Source organism: Sciurus vulgaris (genome assembly GCF_902686455.1).
Source record: "Sciurus vulgaris genome assembly, chromosome: 4".
NCBI lineage: Eukaryota > Metazoa > Chordata > Mammalia > Rodentia > Sciuridae > Sciurus > Sciurus vulgaris.
This window is the reverse complement of record NC_136464.1, coordinates 31,379,902-31,396,578: the sequence shown is the minus strand read 5'-3', so window position 1 is coordinate 31,396,578 and position 16,677 is coordinate 31,379,902. Positions and strand designations below refer to the sequence as shown.

At 50.2% G+C, this 16,677-nt stretch overlaps 2 protein-coding genes across 3 annotated transcripts in view; both read left to right on the top strand.

Moving 5' to 3' along the window:
- UBTD1 (ubiquitin domain containing 1) overlaps nt 1–4,738 on the top strand; it is a 52,477-nt gene extending 47,739 nt beyond the window's left edge. The window contains 2 exon segments of the mRNA XM_079137474.1: nt 2,129–2,356; nt 3,639–4,738. Of these exon segments, the coding sequence (XP_078993600.1) occupies nt 2,129–2,356; nt 3,639–4,024 (614 nt within the window). The 3' untranslated portion in view covers nt 4,025–4,738.
- A 138-nt stretch (nt 4,739–4,876) lies between these two features.
- On the top strand, nt 4,877–16,268 carry ANKRD2 (ankyrin repeat domain 2). Of its 2 annotated transcripts, none has more exons than XM_079137472.1 (9): nt 4,877–6,243; nt 10,678–10,779; nt 11,111–11,269; nt 11,366–11,473; nt 13,366–13,464; nt 13,802–13,900; nt 14,790–14,888; nt 15,082–15,180; nt 15,971–16,268. In XM_079137472.1, the coding sequence occupies exons 1-9, from the start codon at nt 6,145–6,147 to the stop codon at nt 16,115–16,117; spliced, it is 1,011 nt and encodes a 336-aa protein (XP_078993598.1). In that variant the 5' UTR covers nt 4,877–6,144; the 3' UTR covers nt 16,118–16,268. The 2 variants fall into 2 exon arrangements, with proteins under 2 accessions (XP_078993598.1, XP_078993599.1); XM_079137473.1 differs by lacking the exon at nt 4,877–6,243 and adding an exon at nt 10,369–10,393.
- Nucleotides 16,269–16,677: the final 409 nt, after the last annotated feature.

Below are 16,677 nucleotides of genomic sequence, written 5' to 3'. Positions count from 1 at the left end.
CAACTCTTGGGCATTCTTTGTGATCTCCTTTCCTTAATCCATATGTTTAAGGTGCTCATTTCTTCAACTCAGTATTTTGTAATCTGTCTGATAAATTCCAGTCTGAGGCCTTTGTGGTCTGATTCTTCTGTCTGCTGGCTCACACTGCTCTGTTCCCTTGCATATGATGTTTTTGTTTTGATTTATAACTATGCCCTTATTATTATTTTTCCTTGAAACTTTATTTGGGAATTTTTTGAGGCCTGGTTTGAAGTTGGTTTCCTCCAAAGAGGATTTGCATTTCCTTCTTCCAACCCACGGAACACTTTAAATTGAATGTTTGGCTACCGAGTTTTCTGCCCACACAGGTAGCTGTGAATTCAGATGGCAAACCACAGGATTTAGTCAGACCTGAGGTGGAACCTTCTCTGTCACTCTCCACTTTGTGTGAGCTCAGGCAAGTCATTTAATCTCTCTCATCTCCCCTATCTGCAAAGCAGCAACAATGCTACCCACCTCCTGAGGCCACTGGAAGGGTGAAATGGGAGAGTGTACACAGATGAAGCGCTCCCATGGGACTCTTGCCCACAGTTGGTGGCCAGTGAATGCCATCCTCTTTTACTGAGTAGCTCCCTCCTGCCTGAGCCAGTGGGAACAGCCTGGTGACAGCCCTAGCTTTAGTGAGTGCTTCCACCTGGCTCCTGTGAGATGCTCTGCCTTCAGCTTTGAGATGACTGAGCCTCCAGACACCTTTGAGGTCCAGGGTTGTTTTGGAGGTCACTTGGAGCTGGGTAACAAGAAAAATGACATTTGACAGAAATGTTTTCTTCTTCAGATGCCATAGGAATTGTTTGATTATGATTTTAAAAAAAGAATCTTGGGCTAGGCTGGGACTGTAGCTCACTAGTGGGACATTTGCCTAGCATGGTTGAGGCCCTGGGTTCCACCCCAGCCCCATGGGGCGGGGGGCGGGAAACCTTTGTAACTATCTGTATGGCAGCACATTAGTAACAAGACAATCAAACTGCTTATAATTTTAATTGTGGAAGTTGGCAGTAATATAAGTATGAGATGAAAAGAAAGTTGTATATTGGCGTGAAAATAAGAACAGGGGATATAAAGAAATAAATTTAATAATACAAACTCAACTATATTGTGAAAAATGGGGAAATGGAAGCTGGAAGGAATATGTGTAGGTGTCAACAGTAGTTACTTCCTAACGGTGGGATTCTGAGTAATTTTCCCCTCAGTTGTTCAAGGCTGGGTTTTGGAGTCAAAGTCTTACATTATGTTGGTACCTATGTGGCCTTAGACAAATGACAAACTCTCTGAATCTTGGGTTCCCCATCTATTGGATTGCTCCGAGGATCAAATGAATAAAGAGGGCTGGGGCTGTAGCTCAGTGGTAGAGCGCTTGCCTAGTGTGTGCGAGGCCCTGGGTTCAGTCTCCAGCACTGCAAAAAAGAGAACAAGTCCAAAGTGCCCAGCCTGTGATCTGGCACATGTTGGTTCTCTAAATGGTGGCAGTTACTATTTTTACATACCTACATTCTTTCCAGATTTCTTTTATGCTGAATGTATATTACTTTATACTCAAAGAGAGTAAAATTAAAACTTCAATGCAACAAGGGTGTGCAAACAGTCCCCAACTTAGGTTTTTTGACTTCCCAAGACTGCAAAAATGCTGCACATTAAGTAGAACCCACACCTTGAATTTTGAATGTTAAGCTTTTCCCTGGCTAGCAACACTCCATGCTGGGCAGTGGTAGCCCCAGTAGGCCACACAACCATGAGGGGAAATAACTGACACTCCACAGTGTGTTGCTAAGCTGTGGTGTTCAGGATGTTTGGGCAAACTAAGTACATTTTTGATTTCAGATATTTTCAACTATACATACATAACCTCATTGTAAGTTGAGGAGTATCTGTATATGCTTTGCTGACAAAGTTATTTTATACCCCTAAGTTGGGTTTCCAGACTCTTCCCTGCTATTTAGGAAGGACCCAGAGACCTAAATACTGAGGAGCCAGTGCTGCAGGGTGCTAGGCAGACCAGGGCCTGACCTCAAGAAGTGAGGAGCTAGAGAGAAGGTGAATTGTAGCCCAGGTGGCATTAGAGATGCTGAGCTTGTTCCCCTGTCCTGTCCAGGACGCAATGAGCCCCTGAAGAAGGAACGGCTCAAATGGAAGAGCGACTATCCCATGACTGACGGGCAACTTCGGAGCAAACGGGATGAATTCTGGGACACAGCACCTGCCTTTGAGGGACGCAAGGAGATCTGGGATGCCCTCAAGGCCGCCGCCTATGCTGCTGAGGCCAATGACCATGAGCTGGCTCAGGCCATTCTGGATGGAGCCAGCATCACTTTGCCTCACGGTGAGCTGAGCTGGGGGGGTCATCAGCACAGTTTAGTGGTGAAGGACAGCCAGTGGCCAGCCACATCAGGAGTGTCTCTCCAAGCTGGAGGAGGCAGGGAGGGGTAGAGGTGTGTGTGTGTGTGTGTGTGCTGTGTGTCTATTCATTTGTTCAATTGAGCTCCCCCTCTGAGCATGGACCATGAAGGCAGGGACACAAAGAAATAAAAGACACAGTCCCTGCTTGCCTACTGAGGGGACACAAAGACACCAGCAAACCTGAAAGCAAAAGACTTGCTCAGGGTGCTTTGGGGTCCCAGAACATCTGAGGCACTAATCTTCTGTTGGGTTTTATGTGCCAGGCACTGAGCTAGAAGCTTCTACTGCATGGTCTCATTTGCGTTCACATCAGCTTCATGGGCTATGGAAAGTAGAGAGTCACAGAGCTGGGTCTTAACTTGACTATATTCCAACTTGTGACCTTTCCTAGCTGTGTGACTTTCAACAAGCCACTTATCACATTGGAACCTGAGGACTTTGCAAGTGTTAAGGGACACAACTCTTAGGATTCAGCAAGATGCATAAACATCTGGTCCAGTCCCAACACCAAGGATGTGCCCACGACTCAGTAAATAGAGTTCCAGCTGCATTATCTTGCACTCAGCACCCAGCACCCGTGCTCAGCAGAGTTGTTGGGTGAGCAAATGAAAACTTGAATAATGTGCTAGGGCTGACGGGGCCAGCACCTGGTGGAGTGGGATGCCAGCCCACGTCTTCCCAGCTCCAACCTTGTGCTCCTCTGGTCATAAGGCTGTCCCAGAAAGACCTGACTGTGGGGTGAGCCTGGGGACTGTGGGGTGTGCCTGGGGACTATGGGGTGGCCAAGGTGGCTAGCTTAATCTGCTTGGATTGCTATAACAAAGTCCCACAGACTGGGTGCCTTCAACAACAGAAATCTGTTTCTCACAGTTCCAGAGGCTGGAAATCCAAGATGAGGGTGACAGCTAATTTAGTTTCTGGTGAGGGTCCTCTTCTTATTTTGTGGTTGGCCAGTTTCTTGCTGTGTCTTCACATGCTGGGAAGAGAGAAAGGGGGAGAGCTCTCTGGCTTCTCGAAAGGATAGTAATCCTGTGGATTAGGCCTCCCACTTATGACCTCACTTAACCTTAATTGCTTCCATAGAAGCCCCATCTGCAAAAAGTTACATTGGGGTGTTAGAGTTTCAACATTAATTTTCAGGGACACAAGCATTCAGTGCATGACAAGTCCCCAAGCCGACAATGACCACCTTGCCTTTCCCATAGGTACCCTTTGTGAATGCTATGACGAGCTGGGCAATCGCTACCAGTTGCCCATCTACTGCCTGTCACCACCGGTGAACCTGCTGCTGGAGCACACTGAAGAGGAGAGTCTGGAGCCCCCTGAGCCTGTCCCCAGCGAGCGCCGAGAGTTCCCGCTGAAGGTGCGCCTCTCCACAGGCAAGGACGTGAGGCTCAGCGCCAGCCTGCCTGACACAGTGGGGCAGCTCAAGAGGCAGCTGCACACCCAGGAAGGCATCGAACCATCCTGGCAGCGATGGTTCTTCTCTGGAAAGCTGCTCACAGACCGCACGCGGCTCCAGGAAACGAAGATCCAGAAAGATTTTGTCATCCAGGTCATCATCAACCAACCCCCGCCACCCCAGGACTGATGGGCCCACGGACTCCTGGGAAGAAAGGCCATGGAGGGCCTCTGCAGGGCTGAGCAGCTGGCCTGGAGCACGAGGCCCCCCACCCTGCTGCTGCCTTCAAGTGCTGTTGTTTTCTCTAAGGGCATCTCCCCGCTCTATGGCTCTGGGTGAGCCATGGAGGGACCCTGCCTCCCAGGGGCACTGTGGGCCACCAGTGCCCAGCACCCAGGGAGCAATGCTGCCACACACAGGCCTTGCCAACCTTGTCAGAGAAAAGGTGACTGGGGCCCTCCACCCTGCATCTCCTGAAGCAGGTTGGAGCCACAGGGGCCAGCCTGGAGGCCCTGGAGCCCAGATCTGTCATCTGGTGCTGCGCTGTGCTCACTCCGGTTTTCTGCTCAGGGTCGGGAAGCAGCTGCTGTCTCCCTCCTCCGCTCCCACCCTGACTTTGCCCTGGGCCCAGTGCCAGTCCCCTTGGGAGGAGGGAACCACCAGTGAGTCCCAGGGCTTGGGGAGCCTGAGGCAGGCGGGCCTCTGCCTCTCCCTGCCCCCAGCACAATTGGCAGAGGTGAGGCAGGTGGCCAGATGGTCGGGCTTTGTGGCAGGGGTCTGCACGGGGCCATCTCCTGGCTGTAACTCAAATGGTGGGGGGTCTGCAGCCTGGTCATGGCCTCCTCAGCAGGTCCTCATGTACAGACATATGTGCATATTTATCAATAAAGCCTTTGGCTCCTCCTCTCTTGCCTGGCATTTAACTTTGAGTTTTGCAGCTCCTGCTGCTGTGGGAACAGGTGGGCAGACAGTCCCCAACTTAGCACACAGAGCACACAGACCTGAGCTGCTAGTCTTCTGGGCCCTAATTTCAATCCCCCTTACATTCTTGTGGGCCCTGGGGAAAAGCCAGTTAACCTCTGAACCCATGTGACTTCTCCACTTTTAGGGTGGAGATGACTCTGCCTGCAGTTTCTGTGAGGGTTAAATGGGAGAGCTGATGTGACAGTGCCTTGAAAGTAAAGCAGCACCTAGGAAGGTGACATTAGTTGCTTCTGGTCTGTTCCTGCTGCAGGAGCGGGCTGGCTCTGGGCTCCAGTCCCACAGGCCAGGCCCTCATGATCGAGGTGTGTGTGGAAATCCTGCTGACACTGCCCGTGTGGGTGTCAAAGCAGGATTTCTGACAAATTTAGATGATGAGCATATGTCAGAGGTTTGTGAACCAGAGAGAAAAGGGAAATAGCTCCTTGTGTGTCAGGATAACCCAGAGCTCACCCTGCAAGTTCCAGTGAGGAACTGGGTGAGTACAAGTCTGCTTTCCCTCCAGTTGGGAGTATTCTTTGTTTCCAGTAAGCATGGCTGGTCCCCGGTCGAGGTAACCTGGCACTGTCTGGTGCTCCTTGTCAGCTGGCTTCGGCATTGCACTCTAGCTTCCTGAGATCTTGTCTTGAAGCAACCCTGTAATTCCTGCAGAGGTCCCTGAGGGAGACAGGTAGATAAGGTCTATCTGTGACTAACGGACATGGTCCGATGCAGTGATGCTTCGCTAGGGGGTGCTATGGGACCCAGAGAGGCTGAGGCCCCCAGGAGCTGTGTTCAGAGGGAGGTGGCTGGCTGCCCTTTTCCCCCCCACCATCCTGGTACTCCAGTCTGGACAAGGCAGTCTGAAGTCTGCCCCACCCCATGGCCAGGACCTGTACACAGGCAGCCTGAGGACACAGCCTGTCTTGGGTACCCTTGTTTGGTTTTCAGGTCCCTCAGGGGCACTAATTGGGCAGGGTTTCCAGGCATCCAGCAGGTGGCACTGCCACCCAGGCCAGAGGATGCAACCAGCATGTCCAGCAGGTCCAGCTGCCCTGGCTAAGGCCCAAGCTGTCAGGACAGACTGAACAGGCTTCTCCCTACACCCCTGCTCTTGAGGCACTGTGCCCTTTGGCTCCAGCAGGCCAGCAGTTGGGGGAGAGGCAACTTCTCTGCTCATGGTCCTGGCTCTCCTGCTCCCTGGGGCTGCCTGAGGTGAAGGTGACAGGTGGGGGAGGCAGGTGAAGAATTGGGCCAGTGAGCTCATGACAAAGGCGCCTGGAGGGCGGGGATGAGTTCTCTGGCCTACCTATATAGCCCCTAGTGCCCTGTGGCCTGCAGAGGCAGTCATGGACAGCACCATGGAGGGGCCCCTGGAGAACTCTGAGGCTGTGCAGAGGGCCACAGCGCTCATTGAGCAGCGACTGGCTCAGGAGGAGGAGAGTGAGGTGGGTACAGGGGTGCAGAGGCCTGAACGGAGTCTCAGGAATCCATCTCCTGTCATGGGAAGGGAGAGCCTGGCCGTTGTACCTCTGGTGGTGGGGTGGATTGGACAAGTATCCCTGAGGGCCCTGCTGGCCCCATTCCTGCCCCAGGCAGCTCCTGGCAGAGAGGGCTGCTGGTGAGAGACCGAGGCTTCAGTCCTCAAAATAGAGTTAGTGGTCGACCTGAGCTCAGGTGAGCTTCCCAAGACCCTTTCCACCCAACTGGGCCTCAGGAGACAGGCCAGGCTGTACAGGGAAAACAGCTGGGCACTGCCTGGGAACATCAGGAAAGTGCTGCTTTTGGGAGGCTGGGGCAGGAGCAACTCCAGGGTGGGGTCACTATAGGAGAATAAAGACTGGTACTGAACCTCAGCATGGTGGTACCTGTCTAATCCCAGCTACTCAGGAGGCTGAAGCAGGAGGAGTGCATGTTCAAGGCTAGCCTGGGTAACTTAATGAGACCCCTTTGCAAATAAAAAGGACTGGGGATGTATCTGTGGTAGAGTGCTTGCCTAGCATGCACAGTGCCCTGATTTCAATCCCCAATTACTGTCCCCTGCCACATAAATGGTACTGATGGAGGAAGGGATGCTGGGAAAGGAAGCATGGATTTCCCCAGTACTGCGGCCACATGTGGGGAGACCTAGGTGGCACAATTGCATTTTCTCTAGCATAAGGAAGAGGGCAGGAGTGCAGCCTTGTCATACTCTAAATTGTCATACTCTAATAAATATTTGTTTATTCTTGCTACTGAGGATTGAACCCAGGGATGCTTTACCACCGAGCTATGTCTCCAGCACTTTTTATTTTATTTTGAGACAGAATTTCACTAAGGTGCCTTGAACCTGTGATTCTCTTGACTTAACCTCCCAAATCAATGGGATTACAGGTGTGTGCCACCACGCCTGGCTTGTCTAAATTTTATTTAAACTAACACTTGGTCTAGTGTTTGTTCTGCCAAGAGTCTGATGCTGAAAGGAATGGAAGGACAATAAAGCCCAGACCCTGCCTTCTTTTCACCAACCCAGCATTCGTTTTAGCCAACACTTCTCAATCACATAGTCAGCTAGAGATGGTTAAGTAGAGAGGTGGATCAGCAGTGAAGGAGGTGGGTGAGTCATTCCAGCTGGGGGCCTCCAAGGACTCCTCTGTGGGCTGGATGATATTTGAGTTGGACCTTCAAGAGTGGTAAGTGAAATCAGGACTGGGGAGACTATTCCAGGCTAAGGAAATGACAGCACCTGTAGTATCCATAAGAGAAAGTGTGACTGTAAATGAGAAAGTCTGGTAGGAGGGGCTAAGGCCAGAAAGGGAGGCAGAGGACAAATCAGAAAAAGCCATGTTGAAGATGCTTATTCCGTGGGCAATGGGGAGCCACTAAGTGTTGTTGAGTGGAATGTGGTACCTTCTGACCTATTTTAGTAAAGAAGCTCTGATGGCCCTGAGAAGGACTTGTTGACTACAGAAAGGCTAGCTCTAACAGGAATGGAAAGGAGGAGATAGCTAGGTATTGTGGCATGTGTTTATAACCCAGTGACCTGGGAGGCTGAGGCAGGAGGATTGCAAGTCTGAGACCAACCTTGGCAACTTGGTGAGAACTTCAGCAACTTAGTGAAACCCTGTCTCAAAAAACAAAACAAAACAAAATGACTGAGGATGTAGCTCAGTGGTAAACCACCCCTGGGTGCAATCCCCAGCATACCCTCCCCTTGAGGAAAAAGAAAGGAGGAGATAAATCGGTTCAGAGGAAGACACCATTCACAAAAGGAAGTGTGGCTGAATGAGCGGTAAGTAAAAGGGAAGGATCAGAACTACAAGGGAAGAAGAGATGAACTTAGATTTGTCAAGGTAGAGCTGGGACTGAGCCTGCTGAGTTCTGGCCAGGGCATCCCTGGATCTCCAGGAATCCCACTTCTCATTCCCCTAAGGACTGGTCAGTGCCAGGAAGGGGAGTCATGCTGCTGTGTCATCTCTGGAGTGCTGCCACGAGACACAGGAATCTTGAGCAAGGGGCCCCTAGCAGTCCTCTTCCATTCATTCATCCAACAAATATAGCTGCAGGGCTATCAGGACACCGGGTGCCCTCAGAGCCAACCTTCCCATCCAGCGCCTACTATGTGCCCTGCACTGAGCTGAGCACTCTATAGAGATTCTTTTGTTTAACCTGTACAACCATCTGTGAGGTAACACAGGAGTTTTGTTTCATGAGCTAATATCCAATTTGACAAACATTTATTGAGCACCTATGTGACAGCCCACAAAGATGAATCTGAAGTGAGGGGCTATCAGTAAGACATGAGTGGCATTAGAGTCCATAGTTGTTCCCACCAGGCCCCAGCTCAGCAGAGAAAGCCTCTGGTTAGCCTGTGACTCCTTCCCATGCTGTGAGGGCAAGGAGATTTCAGGAGCTGGATCTCTCTTGTGGGGTGCTTACTGGGTTAGGTCATCAATGAAGACTTAGGGTGCGCAGAGATGCTGAGCCTGCCCACCATTATTAATTCACTCCTTCCTTTGTTCATTCACTGTAAATTCTCTGGGGATACCAAGATGATTAAGCCACTAGCCAACCCTCTGCTCCAATGGGGAGTCCAGACAGAGTCCCACATGCAGCAGCAGCTGTAGTTCCAAGTCATCTCTTGTCTCTGGAAGAAGATGCAATGTTCCAAGTGAGGCCAGCACTGGGGAGACCCCAAACCGTGTAAGCCCAACAAGAAAGAGAGAAGGTACTAGTTCACAGGACCTTCAAAATGGAGGCCTGGGAACCTGGGTATGGGGATGTAGCTCAGTGGTAAAGTGCTTGCCTGGTACATGTGAAGCCCTGGGTTCAATCCAAATAGGAGACCTAGGAAATAAGCCCTCCAATCCACCATGGAAGAGGCTAACTCTGGGACTCAGTGAGAAATGAGAAGGCAGCTGGGCACCACAATGGTACCAGTCCTCTCAGCTGCCCTCCTATCTCAGCACCCTCCAGCCTGGGCAGATGTTTCTGGGCTGGTATCCATACAATATGTGGGCTTGGGGGACTTGAGGGATGGAGGTGCCAGCACTTTACAAAGAGTGAAGAAGAAGTCTGGAAAAACCAGAGCTACAAATGGAGAGAAGACCTGGAAGGGAGATGAACTGCATTATTACAGCGAAAATATGGTGACTGCTTAGGGTACGCCTCAGCCTGACAGCTGAGAAGCTGCTCTCATCCCCTAGTTTCCCTGAGACCAATAGTTCCCAAGCTTTGGGGAAAAAAGTCAGTGTCTAATATAGCTGCTGAATTTTTATATTGCCAAAAAGGCCACTGAAAAAAACAAGTAAAATAAAATAGCAGTCACGTACAGTGGTGCATGCCTATAATTGCAACTACTCAGTAGGCTGAGGCAGAAGGATCACAAGTTCCAGTCCAGCTTGGGCAACTGAATGAGTTCTTGTCTAAAAAAAAAAAAAAAAAATTAAAAGAGTTGAGAATGATGCTCAGTGGTGAAGCATTTGGTTAGCATTTGGTTAGCAGATGTGAGGCCCTGGGTTTGACCCCAGCACTGAAAAAAAGAATTTAAAAACTACCATTTCTTATCACAATTTTCTCATTGAGGTGATTTTTTTGGGGGGGTGGGGGTGGGGATACTGAGGATTGAACCAAAGGTGCTTTACCACTGAGTTTCTGTCCTGTCCTTTTTTTTAAAGACAGGGTCTCACTAAGTTGCTGAGGTTGGTCTCAAACTTGTGATCTTCCTGCCTTAGGCTCCCAAGTCACTGAGATTACAGGTGTGCACCACCATGCCCCACTCAATGTGAATTTTTAATGCTAAAAAGTAAAAAAAAAAAAAGTGAATGCATTTAGAACTTCTGAATCCTTGCAAAATATTTGGGGAAAAGATTGTATCTACACTGAACATGCACAGATTTTTTTCCTGTCATTTTTTCCTAAACAATAAAATATAACAACTGTTTACATAGCATTTACACTGCATTGAGTATTATAAGCAATCTGGAAATGATTTAAGATGTACTGAAGAATGTGTGGAGGTCATATGCAAATACTATGTCTTTTTATACAAGGGGCCTGAGCATCTGCAGATTTTGATATTGCAGAGAGCCATAGAACTAATCCCCTGTGGATACCGAGGTACAACTATATATTTTATTTCATAAAAACTCGCTGCAGTGGCCTTAAGTCTTGTTTGGGAAGCAGGAGTTTGAGCCCTGGGTTGGGATTGAGACTGAGATGTGGAATTGTGGACATTACCCCCTTTTAGGTGCTTCTCCAGGAGCCCTGTTCTTGCCTGGGTTCTGAGGTCACACAGGGGTCATTGTTAAGGAGACCTTGGGTTGGTTGAGGGAAAGGCTACCAACCACCCCAACTCCCCCTCGCCTGGAGGTCCTGGAAAAAGTACTATCTTGGTTCACCAGAAACTGCGCGGAGCCGCCCAGGGGAAGCTGCCCATGGACATGCTGGTGCTTGAGGATGAGAAGCGCCTTGGTGCCCAGAATCTGGCTTTACAAAAGGTTAAGGTAAGTGTGAGAGAACCCAGTGTCTGCGCTCAGCCAAGCGCGTGTGGTCAGGGTTCCTCCTCTCCTCCTGGTCCCTGGACCAGCAGCTCAGCCATCCCGGAAACACATGAGCAATGCAGAAATTAACCCCACTAGACCTGACTAATCAGACTCCCCTTCCCTGCCTCCCTGCCTTCCCCGCATCTTTGCCATCTTGTCCTGGAAGGAGAATTGGACGTTGGTTCCTTTTCTCTATACACGCCACCCCCACCCCCACTTTAGCTCACGAGACCTCCACCCCACTCCCCAACTCTATGCTCCAGTATGGGTTTGATGAGTCATTGACACTCAGGGCCAAGAGCGCGTGCGTAAGACATCCCTGGACTTGCGGCGGGAGATCATCGATGTGGGCGGGATCCAAAACCTCATCGAGCTGCGGAAAAAACGCAAGCAGAAGAAGCGGGAAGCCCTGGCTGCCGCCCAGGAGCCGCCTCCAGAGCCGGAGGAGATCGTAAGGATCCTGGGAAGGTCATCTGTGTGGGCAGGGGAAAGCAGGGAGGCCCGGATCATCTGGGCCGCCCTCCATGACTGGACTCTCATCCTGCAGACCGGCCCCGTGGATGAGGAGACATTCCTGAAAGCAGCAGTGGAGGGGAAAATGAAGGTCATTGAGAAGTTCCTCGCAGATGGGGGTTCAGCTGACACCTGCGATGAGGTGAAGAATGCACCCCTGCCCCTGCACCTGCCTAGCTCACTCTGCTCAGACCCTGGTTCAGCACATTTGTGGGCCTGTTTGAGAATGGGCAGGTTAGGGGGTGCCCAGGATAGGATACTCTCTTCTTCACCCAGGAATTTACTTAAACCCTTCTTAGGTTTTTTTCCCCAACTCTGAACCACCTGCAGGGTAACTAATGTCACATGTTTCTGTAGGGAAGGTGGAGGGATGGCATCGAATAAAAAGAGCTCAGAACTAGGAGATTTGGGGGCAAATCCATGTCTACCACTCCCTAGCTTTGGGACCCATGCTTGGTCTCTGCCACCTCCCCAGGCCTCAGCTTTCTCCACTGAAATTTGACCTACTTGCCTCACATGTTATGATCAAATGGAATATTTGCTCCTCAATAAGTATTTATTGAGTTAATGAAAAACTGTGAAGCCCATACTAAGATACGGTATTTTTGTTTCTCATGGTGTAATCCTATACTGCCTTTTAAAAATTATCTTTTGTGTGTGGATCGAACTCAGGGCCTGGTACATGCTTTGCAAGTGCTCTACCACTGAGCCGTGTCACCAGCCCCTATTTGCAGTATTTTATCGTATTAAAATATAACATGAAATATGCCATTTTAACTGTCACTGACATTAATTGCACTTACAAAGCTGTGCAAACATCACCAACATCTTTTTTTTTTTTTTCTTCTACAGTACTGAGGGTTGAACCCAGGGGCACTTTACCACTGAGCTACATCTCCAGCCCTTTCTCATTAAATTTAATTAGTTAATTTGTAGTGCTGAGGACACTCTACTACTGAGCTACACTCCCAGTCTTTTTTTTTTTAATTTTTTTTTTTTTTTATTTGAGACAGAGTCTCATTAAATTATTAAGGCTGGCCTCCAACTGAAAATTCTCCTGCCTTAGCCTCCCAAGTCTCTGGGATTAGAGTCATGCACCACCATGCCTGGCTCCAATCCTTTTAAATTTTTATTTTGAGACAGAATGTTCCTAAATTGCCCAGGCTGGCCTTAAACTTGCAATTCTCCTATTCAGCTTCCCAAGCAGCTGGGATTACAAGTGTACACCACTGCACCCGGCTCACCACCATCTATTTTAAAAATGTTTCCATCACCCATCATGCTTATTTTTGTTTTCCTTGAAGCTGCCTCTTTGCACTTCTTAAGGATCCCCTTGCTCTTATATCTTGGGAGTAAGCATTAATGGTCACCTACCTTTGCTCTGCATAATTGTTGATTTTAACATGTATTTTCTGCTCTTTAGCCTCCAGGGTCTTAATTCTTTTTGTCTGTCCAAGTACCTTCTAGGTGCTAGAAAAAAGACAAGGGTTGAGAGTGGTGGGAGGCTGCCCATAACCTGATCTTAGCATATGGAAAGACACCATGGTCCCGTGTTTCAAAGTCCAAAGAGGAGCAACCTCCTCATTCTGATACTGTGCTCAGCACTTTTGGGAAATAGAGACCAGTGAGACTCCATCTACCCTCCAGAGCTCAAGGTCAAGGGTCAGCTCAGCCTAGTAGCAACTCTTGCCTAGAGGTTCAAAGGAAATAATGTTACATGAGTCGCGTTTTGAAGGAGTAGCAGATTTTCATCAGGGGAAGTGAGGGCAAAATAGACATACCCAGCAGAGGGTCTGGCTTCTGCAAGCGCATGGTGGGATATGCTGGGGGGCATCGAGAAGGTCAGTCTCCAAGGTCGAGAAGGGCAGGGGCTCTAAGGCTGATCTGGATAGGCGCTGCAAAACACATGGGGGCAAGGGGACCCAGCATAAGGGTCAGAATTGATTTGCAGCAAAGCCTAGACCTCAGCCTAGGTGGGAGGTGGGCTCAGACCTAGGACCAGAGGCCAGGGCCTCACAGCCTCTCTGGGGATAGTTCCGACGGACAGCACTGCACAGAGCCTCCCTGGAGGGCCACATGGAAATCCTGGAGAAGCTTCTGGAAAGTGGGGCCACCGTGGACTTCCAGGACCGGGTGAGTGCAAAGGCAGGTATTTGGGGTGGGGGAGGCAAGAGGTGAATCCTGTACCAATAGACCTCCTCTTCCTGACAACAGATGCCAAGCTGGCCCCACCTCTCGTAGGTTGTATAGCAGTGGGCAAGTCGCATTTCCTTCCTTCGCCTCCTCTGTCACTGGCTTGGACTAGATGGGCCCTGAGGGCTCTTCTGTCCCACTGCCCAGGCACTGTAGTATCTCTGCCTATTCTCTGAACCTTTCCCTAAGATGTCCTTCTGCTTGCTTGGCTGGGGTTCTTTCTCCCAGGACATTTCTTCCCTGCAACTCTTCAATTAAGCCCCATCCTCCCTTCTAGCTGGACTGCACAGCCATGCATTGGGCCTGCCGCGGAGGCCACTTGGAGGTGGTGAAACTCCTGCAAAGCCGAGGAGCCAACACCAATGTGAGGGATAAGGTGAGGCAGCAATGCTCAGGGCAGTAGATATTGGGGTGAGGAGGGCAGGGGGCAAAGGACAGGTCAGCAGGTGGCAGAAAAGTAGTGAGCTTGCCTAGTTTCTAGAGTGGGCAGAGCAGCTGCCCTTTGAGGGACCACATCTGGGCCGGGGCCCAAAAAGAGTAGAGAAGAGAAGAGGACAGGAGACCCACTATCTTGGGGGCTTGAGGTGCACCCAGAGGATGCAGGATTTGTTATCCTATGCAAACCTTCATCATTCTTCTGTTTATCCATCCATCCATCCATCCATCCATCCATTTATTCATCTCTTCATTTATTTGTTAACCTACCCTCCTTCCACTCATTTGCTCCTTCACATGAAACCCTGAACAAGTAACCAGACCTCTGAGCCTCTCTTCCTCATCTGAAAAATGTCTTGCAGGGTTCTTGTGTAGATTATGTAAATGAATCATTTATTCAACATAAAACTTATGTTTTGTTTTGGCCATCACATAATCAGATCCCAACAAGTGGCATCTTTATAATTATTTGAAGAAGAGTGGGCTGAGGACATGACTCAGCAGTATAGCACTTGTCTAGCATGTTTAAGGTCCTGGGTTGAAACCCCAATACTGCAAAATAATAAAAAATAAATTGGTATGGAGGAGTGAACTGCCCACAGCTCAGGAGAGGAGAATCATAGAAAGCTTTTGAAGGAGGTGGCATTTAAGGCTTCAAAGTTCAACTATTGGATAGGATAGTGGGAAACTATATTGCCTCCCTTCTAGGGCTCAGGCCTTGGCACTAGGACTTGGGAGAGGGCTCAGGCTAGAATCAGTTTAGCCTCCCACCCCCAGGGACACCACAGTCCAGGCCCCTCAGCCAGCACTTCCTGCCTCCTCCCACACAGCTGCTGAGCACTCCATTGCACGTGGCGGTCCGCACAGGACATGTGGAGATTGTGGAACACTTTCTATCCCTGGGCTTGGACATCAATGCCAGAGACAGAGTGAGTGCTGGGCTCCTGCTGCCTTGGCCCCACCATGGCTGTGTGGGGGATCATGCACTTCCACAGGCGAGTGGCCCTTCCCTTGGGAACCCTCAGACTGTGGTTCCTGAGTAGGGTCTCCAGCCCACCTTCTGTCACCCTGCTCCCCAGCTACTACCCCCAAAGGCCATGCTGAGTGCTACACTGTCTCTAGGAAGGGGACAGTGCCCTGCATGATGCTGTGAGGCTCAACCGCTACAAAATCATCAAGCTGCTGCTCCTGCATGGAGCTGATATGATGAGCAAGAACCTGGTAAGTCCCTTCCCTGAGTCAGTGATTGGGGTGAGCACTTGCACAGTGGAGGGTCTGTTGGGACCCTGGGACCATCCCAGCCTAGGGATACAGATCATTGGTTCTGGTCATCAGTACAGTACATAAAGATGTCCTTTTCAGAATACCATTCCAACTACCACCTTCCCCTCTCTCTCTGTGTGGCAGAATCTAGAGGACAAGTCCAGAGAAACAGTAGGAAGACTTCCTGAAGGTCCCCAATAGGCCACAGGACATCCTAGCATGCAGGCCCCAGGGGCACCAAGGTCTCAGAGGACAGAGCTGAAAGGAACTTAAGCATTTGGTTGGCACCTCAATTCCTAGCACACTGTGCTGGTTCCTGGTGGTCCATGAGTTTAATGAGGATGGATGAGGATCGAAGAGCTTGGATCTGACCCTCAGAAAAGAATCTTTGGGGCCCAGAGCAATCAAATAAAGAGAGGCATGGGAGGGTCCCTTTGGAACAAGGAAGACTAAGGGGATACTAGAAGGAAGCTATGGAGAAAGTATGGATGTTTCTCAACGTCAGTACTATTGACATTTGGGACTAGATAATTATTTGTTGTGGGGGGACCATCCTATGTATTGTAGGAGTTTAAGCAGTGTCCCTGGCCTCTGCCCACTAGATACCAGTAGCCCTCAATCTCCCAGTTGTGACCACTAAAATGTCTTCACTTGTGTCCAGTGGCCCCCAGTTGAGAATCACTGGTGTAGCCAAGGGCACCTTCTGGTACTTCTGAACTGTGAACAGATCTCCTTGTGGTCTCCCCAGGCAGGAAAGACCCCCACGGACCTGGTGCAGTTGTGGCAGGCTGACACCCGGCACGCGCTGGAACATCCTGAGCCAGGCACAGAGCAGAATGGGCTAGAGGGGCCTGGGAGTGGGCGCCAGACTCCTCAGCCTGTGCCAGCCCAATAAATTCCTGCCCTAGCCCAGCCAGGCACCTGGCTCCTCCCATGTGCAGCCAGATGGTCTCAGAATGGCCCAAGAGCTAACTGAAGACCCAGCCACCTCCCGCGTGATCCAGGAGCACCCACAAACTCTCACAATAAAAATGTTCTTTTTGCTATTTGTGATGTGTGTTTCCATTTGTGTTCAAATGAAGACTGGGGGAAAGGTGGGCTTAGGGACTAGGAGAACTGGAAGCCTGTGTACTGTGGTTTCTCTGTGCTTCTTTCCTGTCACCCCGTTTTTCTACCCTGGGAGTCAGGCTTGGCCCTGCACAGGTCAGCTTTTTGATATGCTCATCCTGGCTCCTTCCTGGTGACTTCTGTCCTATGGAGCTGTGTATGGCCAGCACAGGCCTGACACGTGGCCTCCTTGGCAGGAGGAGCCTGGCAGGGTAGTGAGGCTGCTTGTTACAAGAAGGTTCTCACTCAGTGTGTTAGCACCTCCCTCCTGGCAGGGCAGGGCCTGGCCAGCTCAGCCAATCAGCTCCACTAGCCTCAGAACTGCCTGGAACTGGCAGCACTCCAGGC